Source organism: Miniopterus schreibersii (assembly GCF_964146895.1).
Source record: "Miniopterus schreibersii genome assembly, chromosome: 8".
NCBI lineage: Eukaryota > Metazoa > Chordata > Mammalia > Chiroptera > Miniopteridae > Miniopterus > Miniopterus schreibersii.
The window spans coordinates 46,665,203-46,684,598 of NC_138109.1; the positions used below are offsets into that span (position 1 = coordinate 46,665,203).

General features: G+C 39.2%; 1 protein-coding gene across 6 annotated transcripts in view; it reads left to right on the forward strand.

Moving 5' to 3' along the window:
* The window catches only part of TNNI3K (TNNI3 interacting kinase), a 255,436-nt gene that overhangs the window by 71,734 nt on the left and 164,306 nt on the right, over positions 1-19,396 (forward strand). For all 6 annotated transcript variants that reach the window (XR_013999362.1, XM_081144739.1, XM_081144743.1 and 3 more), the window contains exons 8-11: positions 1,691-1,835; positions 1,923-2,027; positions 5,199-5,293; positions 5,896-6,045. Coding sequence is in view for 5 of the 6 variants with exons in the window: in XM_081144739.1 (XP_081000865.1) it covers positions 1,691-1,835; positions 1,923-2,027; positions 5,199-5,293; positions 5,896-6,045 (495 nt within the window). In the remaining variant the exon portion in view is untranslated. The remainder of the gene's footprint in view (positions 1-1,690; positions 1,836-1,922; positions 2,028-5,198; positions 5,294-5,895; positions 6,046-19,396) is intronic.

Below are 19,396 nucleotides of genomic sequence, written 5' to 3' on the forward strand. Positions count from 1 at the left end.
TTCAATTATTTTAGTTTTAAAAATTATGCTAAAGCTAATCCAGAATTTAGCAGCTTGGTGTTCAGTTTTTATTACTTTAGTCCTGTAATTCTTGACTCTCCAACTAGCTTGTAAATTATATGAGGGTATAGACTCTATGCATTTATAGCTTATTGGTCTTAGCACTTAGCAAATTTGTAGGAGGGAAATTGGTAAAAATGCAGAGAAGACATTTTTATTAAGTGTCTAATATGTGATAGGCACCATGCTAGAAGTTTCCCAATTATGCTCTCCTTTAATACTTTTAGCATCCTTGCAACAGTAGTGTTATTACATCTATTGTTTCTGATAAGAAATCAATACGTCCGACACCTAGTACAGTGCTGGTACATCATGGCCATTTAATACTTATTGAGGAATGAGTATGTATCAGCCGAGTCTTCTCATTCGCAAGCATTGGAAACTAACTCTTGCTAATTTATAAAGGGGATCTATTAAAGGACATCAAGCAGCATACAGAGCCTTTCCCAAGACAAGGTTGAAAGCCAGGTTTGGAATCCTCACAGTGAAGAGCGGTATCCAAAATCACAGTACAAAACCAGACCTATGAAGGTACATGGCCACCCCAGCTAGGCACAGCCCCACTTGCAATTCTGGCACCAAGAGCACAGGGCACTGAGTCTGGGGCTGCATCACTACTGCTGGAAATTGGCTGGAGCTATTCCACCACTGCTACATTACCCAGATAGCTTAGGCTCTGCTTTCTGTGTGTCATCAGCTCCAATGTCAGAGACTGAGATAATGTGTTGGTTGGAGGCGCCTATAGATAAACGTCTAAACCCGGGCACTATTGAGAGTGAAAGGGTCACTATTAAACATTATGCTAGGCTAACAGGCCTAAACCAGGACATATGGTCACCCTCTGCCAGCCCTGCAGCTTAGCTGCAAAGGAAACTTGGAAGTACTTTCAGCTTCTAGGATAGAACATGGTGTTGGCCTCTAGTCAGTGCTTTTACTACAGGGAATTCCCTAGATGTCAGAATAGGTTATAAATCTGGGTGGGCCACAGAGAAAGACAAATGCCCACTACTGAGTGAACAACTGAATGCTCAATAACTGTCTACAGTAACAGGACTAATGAGGTCCACCTCACTCTAAAGCTTATGGGTTTTTTATTATACCATGCTTTGTACACCACAGTGTGATAATTCTCAGGTAAGGGTACATCAGAACCTCCTAAACAGTGTTGTCAAAAACCTACAGAGAGATAGGCCTCTCCCTAACTTGCTAAACCCAAATTTCTGGGAAATGGTGCTCTGGCCAGGAGCTGTAATTTTTAACATCCTCCAGAGGGGACTGGGGAAAATCAATTTGAAAGGAGATACTTATGGAGGAATTAAGGCCATGAGTACCTTTTAGGTGCATATTAGTTTCCTGAACTATTCCATTGTGTAAGGTAGATTTGATTAGATGAGTTCCATAGAATTTATGGGAACTAGGAGAAAGCCTCTTTAATGTGTTAATAGGCAATAGAATATAATTATAACTTTTTAAATCTGGTTGCACTTAATTTCCTTTATTATTATCATTAATTGGCAATTTCTAGGGTATCTCTCAGGCACTTAGAAAAAAATCCATGACACTACCCATGAGAAGGCTAAGAAACAGAGGATTCCAGGTAACAGAACCTTTTCTTTCTCGTTGATGACAGTGAATGCTCAGGACAATGAAGACCACGTCCCACTCCATTTCTGTTCTCGCTTTGGACACCACGATATAGTGAAGTTTCTGCTCCAGAGTGACTCAGAAGTTCAGCCCCATGTTGTGAATATATATGGAGACACCCCTTTGCACCTGTGAGTATTATGTATAGTTCTATAGGCCCTCCCAGTATATGGCATGTACCTTTTTTACTTTCATCAAAATGCGTTCTTTAACTCCAGGGCATGCTACAATGGCAAATTTGAAGTGGCCAAGGAAATCATCCAAATATCAGGAACAGAAAGTCTGACTAAGGAAAACATCTTCAGTGAAACAGCTTTTCACAGGTAAATGAATATTTAAATACAATAGCCACTGCACTTAGCTGACACCCTGTGGCACCTGCACTGTGTACATACAGCAAAAGCAAACAGTGGCAGATGTTGCAATCAGAGAGCCAGAGCAGAGGGTGGGCAGGAGACAAGGAGCCCACGCTCCATGCACAGAAGAAAAGGTAGAGGCAGATGCTGCAGTTAGTAAAACAGATGGGGCCTGTGCCAGATGCTGCATTCCTGGCAGCAGCCCCAAAGACAGGGACTGATGTTGCCAAGGCAACAGGCATATCAACATCTGTAAGCATATTGTTTTGTTTCCACTTCAGTCCACAGAAAGCTGCCAAAAGGGGCAGTGCCCGTAGTCCTCCTCCGACAGGAATCTCGTTACCAGAATTCATTAGCATTAAATGTGACACTTTTTTCCTAAGCACTTAAACCTTATGTGCAAATGTATCTACCTATCTAAGACATCCATCTGTCAGCCTATAAAAGTTTAGTCAGGGTGGCCACCTAAGAAGGCATTAGCTCCTTTCTAGGCATCTCTGAGAGTCCTTTGCAGTATGCTTTTTGCTCTAGAAAAGCACACTGAAGGAGCAGCTGTGTTTGGAAAAGTTGCAAACAAAAAAATAAAAGGAGGAAAGGAGGGAGAGAAGGGAGGAGGGAGGGACGAAGCAGGAAGCTAATAACTCAGAGCTGTAGCTTCCTAAAATGTACAAAAGGAAGGTAAAGTTTTATAAAATTTAGAACCCTCATTTTTAACAAGTTACTATTTGGCTATAAAAATAAAAACATAGTAATTTGAATGTAGTATAAAACTTGAATATAAGATAATTTACCAACACATTACAGATATCTTGGCTAGTGTGTAACCTCTGAAAAATAAACAGAGTAAGCATGAGACTATACATTATTTACATAATGTTTCTATTACACTGGTAAATAATAAAATGAAGAGACTCTTTTTCATATTGCAGTAAAATTAAGCTTGTGCTTCTGCCTTAGGCATCAACCTGTCAAATTTCACATGGATTTCCAGATTTTTCTTGTCAACCAAGAGGTCAGCAAAAAGGGAAGGAAAGAAAACTACCTTTATGGAGAGACTATATGCCAGATTATTTGGGTCTCTTATTTAATCCTCATAAGCACTTTATAAAGTTGGATTTATTATCCCTCTTTTACAGATGAGAAAATTGAGGATCAGGGAAGCTAAGTAACTTGTCAGGGCTTCTATGGCTAGATAATCACGTGGTAAATGCCTGCCTAATTCCAAATCCTGTGGTTTTTATAGATCTTCATGTTCTAGTATGAAACTATTTTGTCTGTTTTCTATACACTCTGTAACACAACAGATGCAAGGACTCTTCAGATCCCACCTTCAGTCAAAATGGATCAGTGGGACTTGTCACTGAAGGGGACAATTAGCAGAGCTGATATGTACAGGTTGCTGGTGTTCTCTTTTCCCATAGGTCATGCTTGTTAAGGCTGATACCTCAGGCTAGTTTTCCAATCATTTTGCTATTCTGTGCACATAAATTGGAACAAACTGTAATCAGAAGATGATTGTCACTTCCAGAAGATTACTTATATGACAAGATTAGTGAAGTTGAGTTAAAAGTATGTTCAACTGTTTTATTTTGTGAAAGCCTGTAGCTACTAGAAATAACATGATGTTTTTATTCTATTCATTTTAAGCACACATTTATAAAATAAACTTTCCTTTTACATGAGTAATTTACCCTAATTATGAATTATTCTACGTACAAATCACAGCACTTTATATATAGTAAACACTCGATACATTTATTTCTGTTATTGTTTTCATAAGTATATTTAAACACATACATATACACACATATGTATATACATACATGTATGTATTTGGAACTCATCATTTTCTGTAAATAGTTGCTTTGAAAAGGAACAATGAGGCAATTCAGACAATGGAACATTAAAAATGTAGTATTATGAGAACTATTTATAATGCAAATAATCAGTGCTGATAAACTTTATTGAAGTGAGATGGTAGCTTTTTATTCACTCAATTAATTATCCAACAATGATGTATTAAGAACCAGCCTTGTGTTGGTGCTGGTGGGAACATTAAGATGACAAGATTCCTTCCCTTCTTTTTTTTAAAAAAATATTTTTATTGATTTCAGAGAGAGGAAGGGAGAGGAAGAGAAAGAGAGAAACATCAGTGATGAGAGTCATTGATTGGCTGCCTCCTGCACGTCCCACGCTGGGGATTGAGCCCACAGCCTGGGCATGTGCCCTGACTGGGAATCAAACCACCATCTCCTAGATCATAGGTCTACACTCAAACACTGAGCCACGCTGGCTGGGCTCCTTCCCTTCTTAAAAGAATTCTGTTGTAAGGTAGCAGGGTAAGCAGAAGTGTATCCATTGCCATAAAAAGGTGATGTGTCGAAGACCTAAATGGCAAGAAACAGAGGAGACAGCATGAACTCAGCCTTTGGTTCATGACAAGACTTCATAGAGAGAACAACAGTTTAGCTAGATGAATCATGGTGTTTCTTTAAAGAAAATAGTGATATTTTATTAAAGAAAAAGAATTTGGGCAGGGCCATCCAACAAAGAGGCAACAGTAGGTCCCAGGGGACTGCTTCTTCTAGAACCAAGTCTGGAACAACAACAAAAAACACAGTTTCTTTACTCTCCTACAACACTAATTCACTTCTGGAATGCATCTGTGTGTGAGTTTTATCCACACCAAGCAATATTCTATTTCTCTGTGGATATCAAGTGGGTATCTTACCATTCACTTCAATTCTGACATTATCTACCTGAAGTTAATGTCAGATTCCAAAAGTTAAGGCCTCAGTCTCAGAAGACTGCTCCCTACTTCCGATGCCATTCACAAGTCCAGATTAGTACCTTTGCTTCAGACCTATATTGGCTCTAAATTGGAAGTTCCCACCACCCCCTACTTGGGTTTGATAATTTACTAGAACATCTCAGAAAACTCAGGAAAATAGTTTACTTACTAGATCACCACTCTAATGATTCAATTTTTAACTTAATTATCTACTTGAATTGTATCTTTTTAAATATAGTCACATTTTCAGGTTATGTAAATTGGGGCTTCAGCATATTAATTCCAGGGGGCATTCAACTCAGCCCATAACAATAGCCTTCTATTTTCTTTATGGTATATTTTTGTAGTGCTTGTACCTATGGCAAGAACATTGATCTGGTTAAATTTCTTCTTGATCAAAATGTTGTAAGCATCAACCACCAAGGAAGAGATGGGCACACAGGTAAGACTGTGGTGGGATCATCACTAGTTTATGATGCATATCAGAAATTGTCAGGAACAGTGGTATGCTCAAGAAGGAAGGGGGCAGCTGGAGTGCCCCCTCCAATGGGGAGGATTATTTTATCAATTACATCATTTAGAATTGATGGTGCATGAGGATAATAAAAAGCAATTGTCAGTTTCATTGGTATTCTAAATTATCTATAGTCTATGAATCCCTTATGGCCTGCATCAGGAACAGACTGACCACACTGCCTTCCCCTTGGTTTGCTGGTTGAGAAAAATTCTTGATTGGGGTCTTTGCTCTTTGATATGTGCAGATATGCTAATATTTGTTCTTGGCAACTACAGTGGATATAGAAATACTAGAAATTATGCTAAACAAAAGGCAGTCTATATAGAAGGTCAACTAGAATAGGATACTTCTTTTGCCTAAAGTATATCTTGTCTGCTAAATAAAAGAATTAATTCATTATCAAAGAAATAAATCCTTCCTTTATATCTCTGACAACAATTCTATTATGTGGTAATGACTGTCTTTTGAAAATTGGGGTTGTTTTCCTCTTTTTTCCTTTTGCACTTTCATTTTCTGTTCTATTACAGGATTGCACTCTGCTTGCTACCATGGTCACATTCGCCTGGTTCAGTTCCTACTGGATAATGGAGCTGATATGAATCTGGTAGCCTGTGATCCCAGCAGGTCCAGTGATGAAAAAGATGAACAGACATGTTTGATGTGGGCTTATGAAAAAGGTATAATTTTCATCAATACATCTCTGTAGTAATACATGGAACTGTGTGCATAGATTATGTCATCAATAATTTTTTTTGCTTGCGTGATTTGTACACTCCCATTTCTCCGTATACTATATTTGAGTCATTAGGGACTTGGATCAAAGAGTCTATTAGTCACTAGGGAAGGCAAATTCTGAGTTGTAGATGAACTGAAGGCATTCTTGGTGTTGGCACCTTGTAAAGAGAATGAACTATCACATTCATAGGTAGTAGAGAAACAAAATGTTGACAGGTAATGTTAGTTACTTCCTTCAAGTAGACACGGAGTGAAACTATCTCTTATATGGGGGAACTTTTAATGTGAATTCAAATTTTTTAAAAGAAAATAAATACAACAAATGAAAGGGAATGTTTGTCAGATCTGCTGACAATGCCTCCACTAGAAAAAGTAAGGGAGCCAACGATTAGTGCTTAAGTATAAACTTACTTGCTTAAAGTGGTGCAAGCTTGGGCTGTGATGTGGGAACAGCTGGGTTTACTTTTGATCTTGGGCAAGTTATTTATTATTGCTGAAGTTTAGTTTTTTTTATTTAGAAAACAAAGATAATAACAACTTTTATTTTAGAATATTGTAAGGAGTAAAAGAGATAGTATGTGCAAATTGCTTTACAACAGGGTCTGGCACAAAATAAGTACCTAATAATTGGCATTTCAGTAATGGAAACATTGGTAATAGTAATACTGTAGAAATAAAGATGATTAATCACAAATTCTTCATTTTAAGGGAGAGGAAACTAGAGACAATTAGAAGGTGAAATAGCATATTTGTCATTGTTATTAAGATGCATTGTGCCTCATAGGTGAACTGTACATAAATGAGCTCTATACACATGAGCTCCTATGGGGTTTAACTTTCTAGGAGACATGGAACAACAGGCATTGTCATTGAAATCAGAGAGTTACAACTGAACACTGCAAAATATGTCAGGCTTTGATGCCTGTATCACCTTATTAGGATGTTTAAAGTATGTAAAAAAGTGTTTCTATCTTTTTCAACACTAGAATCTCAGAAGTTCACACTAAAGCAGATCAATGACTAAACTGGAGGATTTCTCAGGCTACCAAGTTGATCTAAAAGGTTTTCTGCCTGAAGTAAAACATGAAAGTCCATTAATAAAAGGAGAGTTGGAGTTTGATGGATAGAAATAGAGAGCTATTATAAGAACATAGACAAAGAGAAAGAAAAACATACAGGTTTGAGGATTTCTAGTAAAAAAATTGATATAGGATTTACTTTAACAGAGACAAGTGAACAAATGTGGACTAGTAGGGAATTAGTAGATATAGGCCTGTTACTTTTTTACTTTTTATTTAAATAGTGCATAAATACACACACACACACACGTTTTCACATTATAGTTCAATGAATTTCCAGAAATTGAACTCACTTTAGCATCCAGATGAAGAAACAGATCATGGCCAACACCCCAAATCGCTACTTACATTCCCTTCCAGTTGCTCTCCAAAAAGGGTGCCACTGTCTTCATGGGGCATGTATTAGCTTCGCAGCCTTCTGTATTTTATATAAATGGAATGTTGTGCTACATACGTCTTTGTGTCTGGCTTCTTTTGACCACCAGTTTGTGAGATTCATCCATATTGTTGCAGATAGTTGTAAATCATTCGTTCTCGTTGTAAAGTATAATGTTTTGCAACTATATCACCATGTATTTACTCATTCTACTGTTTAGGGGCAGTTGAATAATTTTCAATTACAGGATTATAAAAAATACTGTTGCTGTGAACATTCACATACATGTTTTTTGATGAGTATCTGTATGCATTTCTGTTAGGTGTAACGGCCTTTTACTTTGTACAAAAGAAATTTCAGGGAGTTGTATATTTGAGTATCAGCTAGAAAATCTTACGTATTCTGAAGCTTCAGGAGGCCTTACTAAATTCTGGTTACTCAACACGTTGCATTTATTTAAGTGATTCTCAGTGTCTCTTAAGAAACTTGAGTTTCAGAGAAAGACTGTTTACAAAGCATTAGTCTTCTGGAAGACAGCTCAGAAATAGCTAGTGCAGCCAGCTCTTCACAGGGGCTGGCTTTGCTTGGGTTTAGTTGATTGAGAATGATAGCTGAAGACTGGTTTTACTTGATGTTTTTTGTGGATTCCCACACTTTATAAAACAATAAGTCATTATGTAAGCGCCTAAGAGTTCCTACCAAATGACAACAAAATTCCTTTAGCTTAGAGGATTTAGCCACTGGCCTCTACAACATATGCCATGCTTGTCACTCTTATTTGTTCAACTAAGGTGCCAGGCATCAGTGTTGCATTTCATCATTGCTTTGGATTTTAGCAAATTGAATGTTATTACTCAGGAGACATGGGTGTCTTGCATATGTTCTAGGGCAGAGCAAATCAAACGAACAAAATGAAATTGTTGCTGTTTTCTCTTGCTGGAGAAAGGTTGCATCACTTTCATGTGTTCAAGGAGGATTGAAATGGCCTTCTTAAAATATTGTCAACATCACACTGTTCCTGTTTTATTTAGATAAAGAAATGCTTTCATTTCTTGTTCAGAAAGGGACTCACCAAATTAATGGATGTGGTATAATAAGGATTTTCCTGGGCAAGTTGGAGATGGACTTGAAAGAGCACTAAAGCTTCACTTGGAGTTTCTTCTTTATAGAATAGAAATTATGTATAAATGGCCCCATCACATCTTCTTATCCCAGGAGAGATAAACCAGAGGGAGACTCATAACGAAGGTCTATTTGAAAAGTTGGACCTGCCTAACTTGAACAGCTCATCCTAGTCTACCCTCTCAATAGAAAATTGAGAATCTTTTTCAGCAATACCCACCTCTGTTAGAATGGTTCTGAGACAAGTTTTTCACCTGACCCAAACAAAAATTTAAGTTGAATCTCTCTCTGCTCTTCTGATGTAGCATCTTGAGGGGTGCTTTGCAGTGCTAGAAGAGTTATCTCTCTTTTTTTAGATACTGTCAGAAAGAAGCTGATTGACCATGGCTCCTCGTGGATCAGATATAAAAAATACTTTCCATTTACATAGCCCTTTAATTTGTATTTTATTTAAATATAGTTGGTATACTATGGTATACTATATTGTATTAGTTATATTAGTTTTAGGTGTACAACTTAGTGATTCGACATTTTTATACCTTATAATGTGATCAGCCCACAAGTTCTAATAATTGTCTGTCACTGTGCAATGTTATCAAAATATTATTGACTCTATTCCCCTGCACCTTTCTCACCTATTCCTTCACCCTCTACCCTCTGGCAACCATCCCTTTGGTCTCTGTTTCTATGAGTCTGTTTTTGTTTTGTTGTTTCTTTGTTTACATAGCCCTTTTAACCTAAAGATATCAAAATAAATCTTGGAAATAATTTTCCTCGTGACCTTGATTCTACACAGAAGCCTACTGGTTAAGTTTCAGCATTTCCCTGCCAGTCTGCTCAGAGCTCCAATTTTACAATATTTAGAGTGTTTCCCATAATCTAAATCTGCGTCCCTTTTTCCCCACTCCATCTGAAAGTAGCAATAGCTGTCTCACTCACTTGGATTTGTTCTGCCCTTTCCCTGGGCTACAAAGGACTTGTATGAATCAATTTAAATTGGCCAAAAGAAATAGCCAGCAGCCTGCTTATGTTCAAATCCTCTGCCCTAATCACCAGTATGGAAAAGCCATTGAAAAGACCTACACATAATCTTACATCCATTGCATTAAAGATGAAACTGCCAAATTGGAAAGATCTCAGCCAATTAGAATTGAACACATAGCTCAATAATGCGTCTGGCAGTTATATTTGAAAAGACTGCCTTCGACAAAGAAAAGCACTCCTTTATGTCAAGCTGTTTAGGGTCAGAAAATCACCCAAACTAGAAACAGAACTGAAACTTCTGCTTTGCTAAAACTTCTTATTTGCTTCAGCACTGACACCAGTTAAAGTAATTTACAGAGGGTCCTATCCCAATATCTAATTATCCGGAATACAATATTTGTATACGGCAGCACCACTCTAATTCACAGTGACAGGGACCTGCAGTTGGAGAATTAGTGAGTAAGTGAGCAAAAACAATAAAAATCAAGGCTCCTGTTCCATGATATATACTTTGTTCATTCATTTTGACAAGTGTAGTATGGTGTGAATTATTTATAGTAAACATACTATACTGTATTCTCAAAAAATAATGAAGTCTCACAGTGGTGAGTTTCTACAGTTTTCAGCCCGTTAAAAATAACTAAAAGATAAGGGTAGAGAAGGGGGAGGAAGGAGAAGAGGTGGATTCATTAAGTATTTTGATACATTTCCATGAATGGATTGTACATTTTTAAGTTTCTTCTATATTGAATTCTATATTTGGAGTTTAGTGAGCCTAGTTTGTTCAGTGAATCTAGTTTAGTGTGCTAGCGTGGATTAGGGTGGGGTAGAGAAAGAAACACACAAAGGATTCAAACAGCATTTCTAAATGTATGGATGTGACTTTGTGAATACTGGCTACCTTTCTACATGTTTAGTTACTCTCTCCTTTAAAAATAAATAAAACAATACCAATTCTCATTAGAATAGCAAGAACTTCCCATTCTAACACAAAATAACTTTTTGCGATGACACAAAAATGCTTTTGAAACATATCTATGCAAGAAACAACATATTTTAAAATGGATAGTGGAAGGGGAAGTACACTCATTAAGCACCTATTACATATGCATATGTAACTTATCAAAATAACTCTTTAAATCCGTAGCATGTTTTTATTACAGATAGTTTGAGAGACTTAGAGCTGTTAAGTCACACTTGCCCAAACCACCAGCTCTGAAGTGGAGAGCTGGTACCAAAGAGACATCTGTCTTATTCCAGGGGCCAAGCTCTTTCCATCTCACTCTAGAATCAGGTAGATCTAAGTCCAGATTTTATCCTTACTAATTAATGATCTTGGACAAGTTATTTAACTTCTCTAAACCTTAATCTTTAAACTTAAAATCAGTAAATTAATAACCACTTTAAAGAATTCTGCTGAGGTTTAGGGATAAGATGTGATTGTCTGGAACATAGCAAATTCTCAGTACAAATGATGGTATCTGTTATTTAGTGTGTAGCAGAGGTTCAGTCAAGTTCCACATAACTCCCAAATCTCATGGTCTTTCCTAACTTACAATATGCTTTAGTGTCAGGTAAGAAATATGACATACCGAAATTCTAGGATGAGGGGCATCCCCTACAAACCCGCTAATGAAGGATTACATCCTGCCAAACACCACTGGACAAACCTGGAATATATAAAAACATGTGTTGTTTTGTTACATTTATAACTCAAGTAATGCCATTAATTTTAAAACCTCAGGACTGAAGCAAGATTAAGGTGATTTTGAAAATCACTAATCAAAATATTATGAAAGTAATTTAAAACTATTACTCTAATATTTATATTTGCATGCAGATACATAAAACAGTATTTAAAAACTTTAACACAAATTTGCAGTTCTCTACTGCAGCAGGGATTTTCACCCCACAGTCATGGGGCAGAGTCAAAAAAATTGGGGCCATGTTTTTAAACCACCACACCAACTGATATGCTGAATCCCTTTACTTGGGGATCTGAGGAGCATGTAAAACTCAACAAGTCCACAGTTGAAATTAATACCCTTTTGGTTCTCATGGGTCAGTACCCTTCATTCACTCTGTCATCTAATAGCATTACCACCCACTTAGTCACCCAAGTCAGAAATCTGAATTGATGCTTGACTACTTTTTCTCCTTCAGCATCCCTCCCACTACCCCATATTCATTCAGTGAAAACATCTTATTTTACTTCCTAAATACACTTTGAATCCATTCTCTCTTCATTTTTGCTATCACTGTTTTAGTCCATACCCTGATCCATTTTATAGCCTCATAACTAGTCTTTTTTTTTTTTATCTTCAGCATCATTTGAATTCATTTCCAACTGTATTCTGAGAGATATATTCAAGGTGCTCATGGGACTATATTATTTCCCAGCTTAAAATCCTCTGACCCACTGTCACCTATAGCAACAAGTCCCTGTTTGTTATCATGGGGTATCCTGTGCCCCTGCCCTGTTCCTTTCCTACCTCTTAAACCTCATATGCAGTTACTCCTGTCACCTGGCTGACCTCACATGCCACAATTATCATCACATTCACTAGATTACTAACATTCACTGGGTGTTCACTCTGTGCCAGGCACTTTGTAAGCACTCCATATGAATTATCTCATCAAATCTGCACAATAACCCTGTGGAACAGTATCTGTTCACATGATAGCAATACAAACATATTTGTTGTCCCTACACGTACCACATTATTCCATGTTTTCAAGCTTCTTCTCATGCACTTCTCTCTGCCTCCACACCCTTCCATTCTCTCCACCCCACTTCATTCTCTACATTTCTGACATCTTCTTAGCTTTCAAGACTCAGCTCATGCATCCTCTATTCCAGAAACTCTTCCCTGGCAGTCCAACCTGGTGCATGTGTCCTTTCTTTATGTCATATGGTACTATATGCACATTTCCATCTCTGTATTTATCATTTCATATTGAAGCATTCTCTTTCCTACTAAATTGTAAACATCTTGAGAGCAAGCATTTGAGCTATATTAATTTTTGTCTTCCAGAAACTTAATTCAAAGGCTGATTCCTAATACACGCTCAATAGCTATTTGTTGACATGAAATTGAGTATGAGATCTACCTCAGTCATAACATTCCATGTGTCACTAAATGGCACCTGGTCAGTCATAGTATAGATGATATTCTGAAGAATACTAATTACCATTATTCCATTGTCTCCGTAGGTATTTTTAAAAAATATAATAGGTTTCTAATTAACGTCACAATCCTAATACTAAAATTAATAGGCAGGAATTGTTAAAGACCACTGCAAATAAAGCTCCTCTTTTTATGCATTGGAACTGCAAAAATTTTCCCTCTGGCTGCAATGCTTTTCTCCCCCCTTTTTGCTTAATCAACTCACACTGATCTTTCAAGTCTAGCTTACAAAACAATTCCTCAAGGGACTCTTCTCTGACCCCTCCAGCCTGTTGTAAAATAGCTCTAATATGCATGTTCACAGCATTCTCTACCTTTCATCCTAGAGCAAGCCTGGATAAATAAAATTTGAGTGAACATTTATAGAATTATTTTTTTCTTTTCTATTAGGGAGAATTCTCTATGAGTAAAGAGTATTTCAACATTATCTTGTACCAGTCATTCATTCAAACAAAAATTTTTTACAAACCTAAAATGTGATGGACAGTGTCCTGGGAACTGAAATAAGACAGTGAATTAGACAGACAATATCTCCCTGTTCATAAGAAGTCTGTGTTTCTAGCAGGAAGACATAGGCTGCAAGCAAGGAAAGAAATGAAAACTATCAGATAAGTGCTATGAATAAAATAGGAAATGCAATGGTGAGTAAAAAGTTCAAGGATGCAATTTAAAACTGAAACATCATGGAGACATTCCCTGGGAAGATGATATTTGAGTTGGTTCCTAATGGGTGCTCAATAAATATTTGTAGAAGGAAAGGAAAGGGAAGGAAAAAGAAAGACCAATGGAAAGGAGAGAGAAAAAAGAAAGAGGAAAGCTAAGGTGACTTGGTTTGTATATAATGTTCTTCTGCAAAAACATTCATGCTTGTGGATTCTAATCTGAAGGTGAAGGGCGGGTGGCATTCTTCTTTGGGCCTGGTGATTAAGGGACAAGGGTAAGGAGGGAAAGGGAATGTGTGCTCCCTCTCTTATATAAAATTAAACATCTTTCAGATTCAATTCATGAGAACATGCAGCAAGTTTGGAATTTTTGTTGCCTTTGATTTAATTGACAGTGTGTGGGACCTCGACTGTCAGGAGGAAGATGAGTCATAGAAGGGCAAGTGGCAGCAGCCACCCTCTGATCCCACTTTTCAGTGCTTCTGGAAAGTTAGTTTTTAAAATGATGAGAAGAGAAGATAATGAAATATTGAGCAAAATCTTATCTGTATCACTGCTGTGAACATTTTATTCTTTGAGACAGACTGCTCTTTTGATGACCTGGACATGTGGGACACATGAGGTCAATAGAAATTCCTCGGCTTCTGTAATCAAGACCAAATACCCATGTTCTCTACTTGACCTTGGACCTGAAGGGCCTCAGAGTTACAAAGTCAGGAAGAAGATTTCAGTGCTAGCATCATTTACCATTAATATTCAGACCTAGTTCTTAAAATAATTTTATAGCAAGATTTCTTCTATGATCTTAAAATAATTTCTTATAGCAACAAATAGCATTCATTGTTCCTAAAATAAAATGGTGGGACAGAGAAACAGCCTTATAGGGAAATAATAAAATGTGTATGTTTTCTTCTTAAATAACTATGACTCCTCTGTCGAGTACGTGACCACGATGTAGACTATACTGTCTTTGTAACAGCCCTTTGTATCGACTTATAGCCTTAACCAACAACCTAGGTTTTAAAGTAAAAAGCTATTCAAGTAGTTGAAAGCAAAGAGCCTTGAAGGGGGCAGAGGAGATTTCTCCAAGTGTAAGGAATAAAGGAACACAAGAAGAAGACAAGTTAAAAGGAAAGCATGGAATTTGGGGAATACAGACAGGACTGGAAGAGTAGGGAGCAAGCAATGAAAGAGACTTCAAGCCAGCAATAGAGTCTCATTTGCCAAAACCCTCAGGGGCTCCAATGAATAATACTCTGAAAGTGAAAATCATTATTATAGCTGCATTAGGCTAATAGCATAGCAATCTCTTATTTGGGTAAAATGCTTGGATGTAGATAGCAAATTCTGAGATATAGGAAAACATTTTATTTAATTAGTGGAAGTTTGATTATCTCTGGATGTGTTCCATTAGTGTACCTTGGTTATCAGGGTGTATCCATTATCAGGAATTTGGCTTAACATGTCTATTTAGTGAGTGCCTTCAGAGCATTCTTTCTGCTTAACTGCTTGTGGCCAAGTTTCAGGGATCTAGGCCCTAGTAGTTTTCAGGTTTCTTTGCATACACTTTGGTAGTTTGTCAGAGCAGTGATAGCTGTGGAGAATTTCCCATACGTGTGCGCCTCAGCCCACTGTTCACAGGAGGTGGGAAATCAGGCGGAGATGCCTTCCAGAACGGAGAGGGCCTCTTGGCATTTCCCTGGCAGCCTCATGCTTATCATCAGCCAGAACCCAGGCACTCATTAGGCTCTTGATGAAAAGCATCCCAAAGAAAATGCCAGCAAATTGTGCCACTGTGCTGGCAGGAAATTAAAACTGCTCAGAGCAAGTGGAGCCAAGAGAGCTGTTGAAATGAAAGGTAACATCAAGGGTGTGATCACTGACTTGCACAGGCGCTCAGGATTCAAGATGTGGGTTTCTGCTTCACTAGGGAAAGCGGGAGTTCTCTCTTGGCTTGTCAGCCGCAGTCAGTCCAACAGCAGAGCTGAGACAGGCGAGGCAAGGATGCAGGCTCAGTGAATTAAGCTCTGTTGTGCTTGAGTAAATGCTTGGGGTTTGGGTTGTTTTCTTTCCCCAAAGATGCTTCTCCTAGGAAAAACAGAAAAAAACAATTTTGTATTGTTTTGTTTTTATCCCTGGTCCCAAACACTTAAGACCAAATAAAGTTAAAGAACAACTCCAAAACCACCACAGGTCCTATTAAAGTTGGGGCAGACCATGTGGAGAGGAGCAGACAGAACTTCAGAACCTAGGAATCCAGAAGCAGGACAGATGAAGAGGTGTTTTAATTCCAGAGAAAAGTTTTGGTTAGTGGTGTTACTTTTGTCCTGAGGCTAAAATGGCCTTCAGAGATGGGGAAGGCAGAACCAATGCACAGACAAAACACACTAAAATGTTCATCACATTGGATGTGGTAGGCAGAGCTATGGGTCCCCGAAGATGTCCAGGCCCTATTCCCTGGAACCTGTGAGCTCCCTACCTTACATGGCAAAGGAGATTTTAGGTTTCAGGTGGAATTAAGGCTACTAATTAGCTGACTTTGAGAGAGAGGGATTATCCCAGTGGGCCCGATATAATAAGAGGGGCCCTTAAATGTGAAAAAGGGAGGCACAAGCCAAGGTCAGAGCAACATGCTGTAAGAAGGACTCAGCCAGACATTGAGGGCTTTGAGGAAAGGTATAGAAAAATATAGAAAGGAATGTTGGTGCCTCTAGAAGTTGGAAAAGGCAAGGAAATGGATTTTCCCCTAAGGCCTCTAGAAAGGAATGCAGGCCTGCCAATACTTTGATTTTTAGCCTAGTGAGAACCATGTTTGACTTCTGACCACCAGAACTATAATGTAATAAAATAATATTGTTTAAGCCACTAAGTTTGTGGTAATTAACAAAGCAGTAATAGAAATGGAATATATTGGTATTTATGAAATATCTCTAAAGTTCCATAAAGGAGTTACCAATCTCCTTTACAATTCTTAGGGCAGAACAGTAAGGCCAGAAAAGAGTGAAAAGATCCAAAGGGCATATTTATATGTTAGAACTGTTAGGCATATTACAAATATTATCTTACCTACTCTTTACCACAGCCTAATGAAGATGCATTATCAGTTCTAATTTGTAAGTGGGGATTTTTAAAAAACAATACAATAAATTATGTCCCTCAACTAATTAAAATCCTTTAGTAGGAGGAAACAAGATGGCAGGGTAGGTAACAGCTGCACCTGCCGCCTCCCGAAACCACATCAAAATTACAACTAAAATATAGAATCACCATCACTCAGAGCCTGCTGAGACCTGGCTGAACAGAAGCCCCACAACCAGGAAACTGAAGGAGCAACGAGAGCTGTAGGAGGGGCGGAGACGTGGGCGGATCCTGGCTGAATCATGGAGAAGTGGCCGGGGGCCCACACCCGGGGCCTCAGGTTAAACCCAGGAGGGAATCTAGGCGGTGGGGGTTTCCCGGAGGAGCGAGGGGTCCCAGCACCACATCAGGCCCCCAGCCCGGGGCTCCAGGGCTGGGAAGAGACGTCCCCACAACTTCAGGCTGTGAAACCAGTGAGGACTGTCCTGAGGGTCGCAGGGACTCATTCAGGCGTGCTCCCTCTGAGCCCAGCGCCGGGCAGCAGCTGGAAAGAAACCTGGGACACTTGGGGAGGAGATAACCTGCCTGAAATCCGGGCGACAGCTGGAGGGGCTGCTTTCTCCCAGGCAGAAGAGCTGGCAGAGGCCATGCTCCTTTGACGAGTCCTCCCCGCACACAGCCGGCAGGCAGGCACCATATTTGAATCGCCAGCACCTGACTCACACCTTTGGCCCAGCCCCTTGATTCCTGGAGGCCCCGCCCTTCCCCACCTGCAGGCCCATCCAGGCCATTTCCAGGGGCTTTTCTGTGCAAGTGGCCTCACGAGCCTCATGCTTAGGACTTTCCTAAAATCTCTCAAACAAGCAGCAGCGGGACCCACACAGCTTGATAAGTGGCCCCAGGCCTGGCCCTAGCGGCAGCCTTCATTGGCTCATAGCTTGGCCTCTCCTGGACAACGCAAAGCCCAGCAGGAGTAGCAGCCATCTATGGTTTGCTGTGTAGCTCATGCTGGGTGGCCCTGGGCAGGGCACTGGCACAAACTGACTTTGCACCTCCCAGGAGGCCCCAGAGACAGTGCACCTGGTGGTCAGATTCGACTGCATTAGATTACAACCCTACCACATCCATGAGTGACATACTCAAGGGGTGGACTCAGTGAACACCAAAGCTCCACTGATGTAAATCCTGCTCCATAGGGGTGTCTCCAGCACAGCAGCTCTTTGGCTGTAGTTGCAGCTGGTCCTCACAGCCTATTGGCCTGGGGGTCAGTTCCTCCCAGTGATGCCAACAGCAACCAAGGCTCAATTACAACAGGTCAGAGTACACAGCCTACACAGGGGAACACCTAGAAGGCGCAGCTCAGGTGGCTGGGGAGGCTGAGCCACTGAACCCTACAGGACACCTACTACACAAAGCCACTCTACCAATTCCAGGAGACATAGCAGCTCTACCTAATACATAGAAACAAACACCTGGAAGCAGCCAAAATGTGGACGCAAAGAAACATGTCACAAAGGAAAGAACAGAAGAAATCTCTAGAAGAGGAACTAATTGAAACAGATCCAAGCAAACTAACAGATGCAGAGTTCAGAATTTTGTTAATAAAGATGCTCAAGCACATTATTACAAAAACAACTGAGAAAATTGTTGACATAATAAAGTACCAATTTAAAATGAAGGCTTCATGAACTGAAATGAAGAAGAATTTACAGGGAATTAACAGTAGAGTAGAGGACGCTGAGAATCAAATCAGCAATTTGGAACATGAGGAAACAAAAAACACCCAACCAGAGCAAAAAGAAAAAAGAATCCAGAAATATGAAGATAGTATAAGGAGCCTCTGGGACAACTTCAAGAGGCCCAACATTTGTATTATTGGGATGCCAGTAGGAGAAGAAAGAGAGCAAGAAATTGAAAACCTATTTGAAAAAATAATTACAGAAAACTTCCCCTACCTGGGGAAAGAAATAGACTTACAAGTCCAGGAAGCACAGTGTCCCCAACAAGAGGAACCCAAAGAGGCCCACAGCAAGACACATCATAATTAAAATGTCAAAGGTTAAAGACAGAGAGAATCTTAAAAGCAGCAAGAGAAAAGCAATTAGTCACCTACAAGGGAGCACCCATATGACTCAGCTGATTTCTCAACAGAAACTTTGCAGGCCAGAAGGGAGTGGCAAGAAATATTCAAAGTGATGAAAAACAAGGAACTACCACCAAGATTGCTCTACCCAGCAAAGCTATCACGTAGACTTGAAGGTCAGATAAAAAGCTTCACAGATAAGAAAAAGCTAAAGGAGTTCATCACCACCAGACCAGCACTACAGGAAAAGTTGAAGGGTCTTCTTTAAGAAGAAGCTAATGAACAAAAGAATCTGTCGAACTAAATAGATCCAGAGACATTGACGCATGCAACAGACAATCATATTTCTGAGGGAAGAGGGAAGGGGGTGGAGGGTGGGAAGAGATTAACCAAAGAAGTTACATGCATATATGCATAAGCCATGGACACAGTCAATAACAGGGAGGGGGTGGGAGCAAGGTGGAGGGGGTCAATTTGGGGAAAAATGGGACACCTGTAATACTTTCAACAATAAAGATAAATTAAAAAAAAAAATCCTTTAGTGGTTCCCCATTTCACCTACATTAAAATCCAAACTCCTTATCCTAGCCTATAAATATCTATCCATGTCAATAGTATCAGAAGGTAGACTGCTGATCAGCATATCTGGGACGTTTTTGGAAAGTAATTCTGGGGTCCCACCATAGACCTTTTAAATCAGAATGTTTGGGTGTTGAGCTCA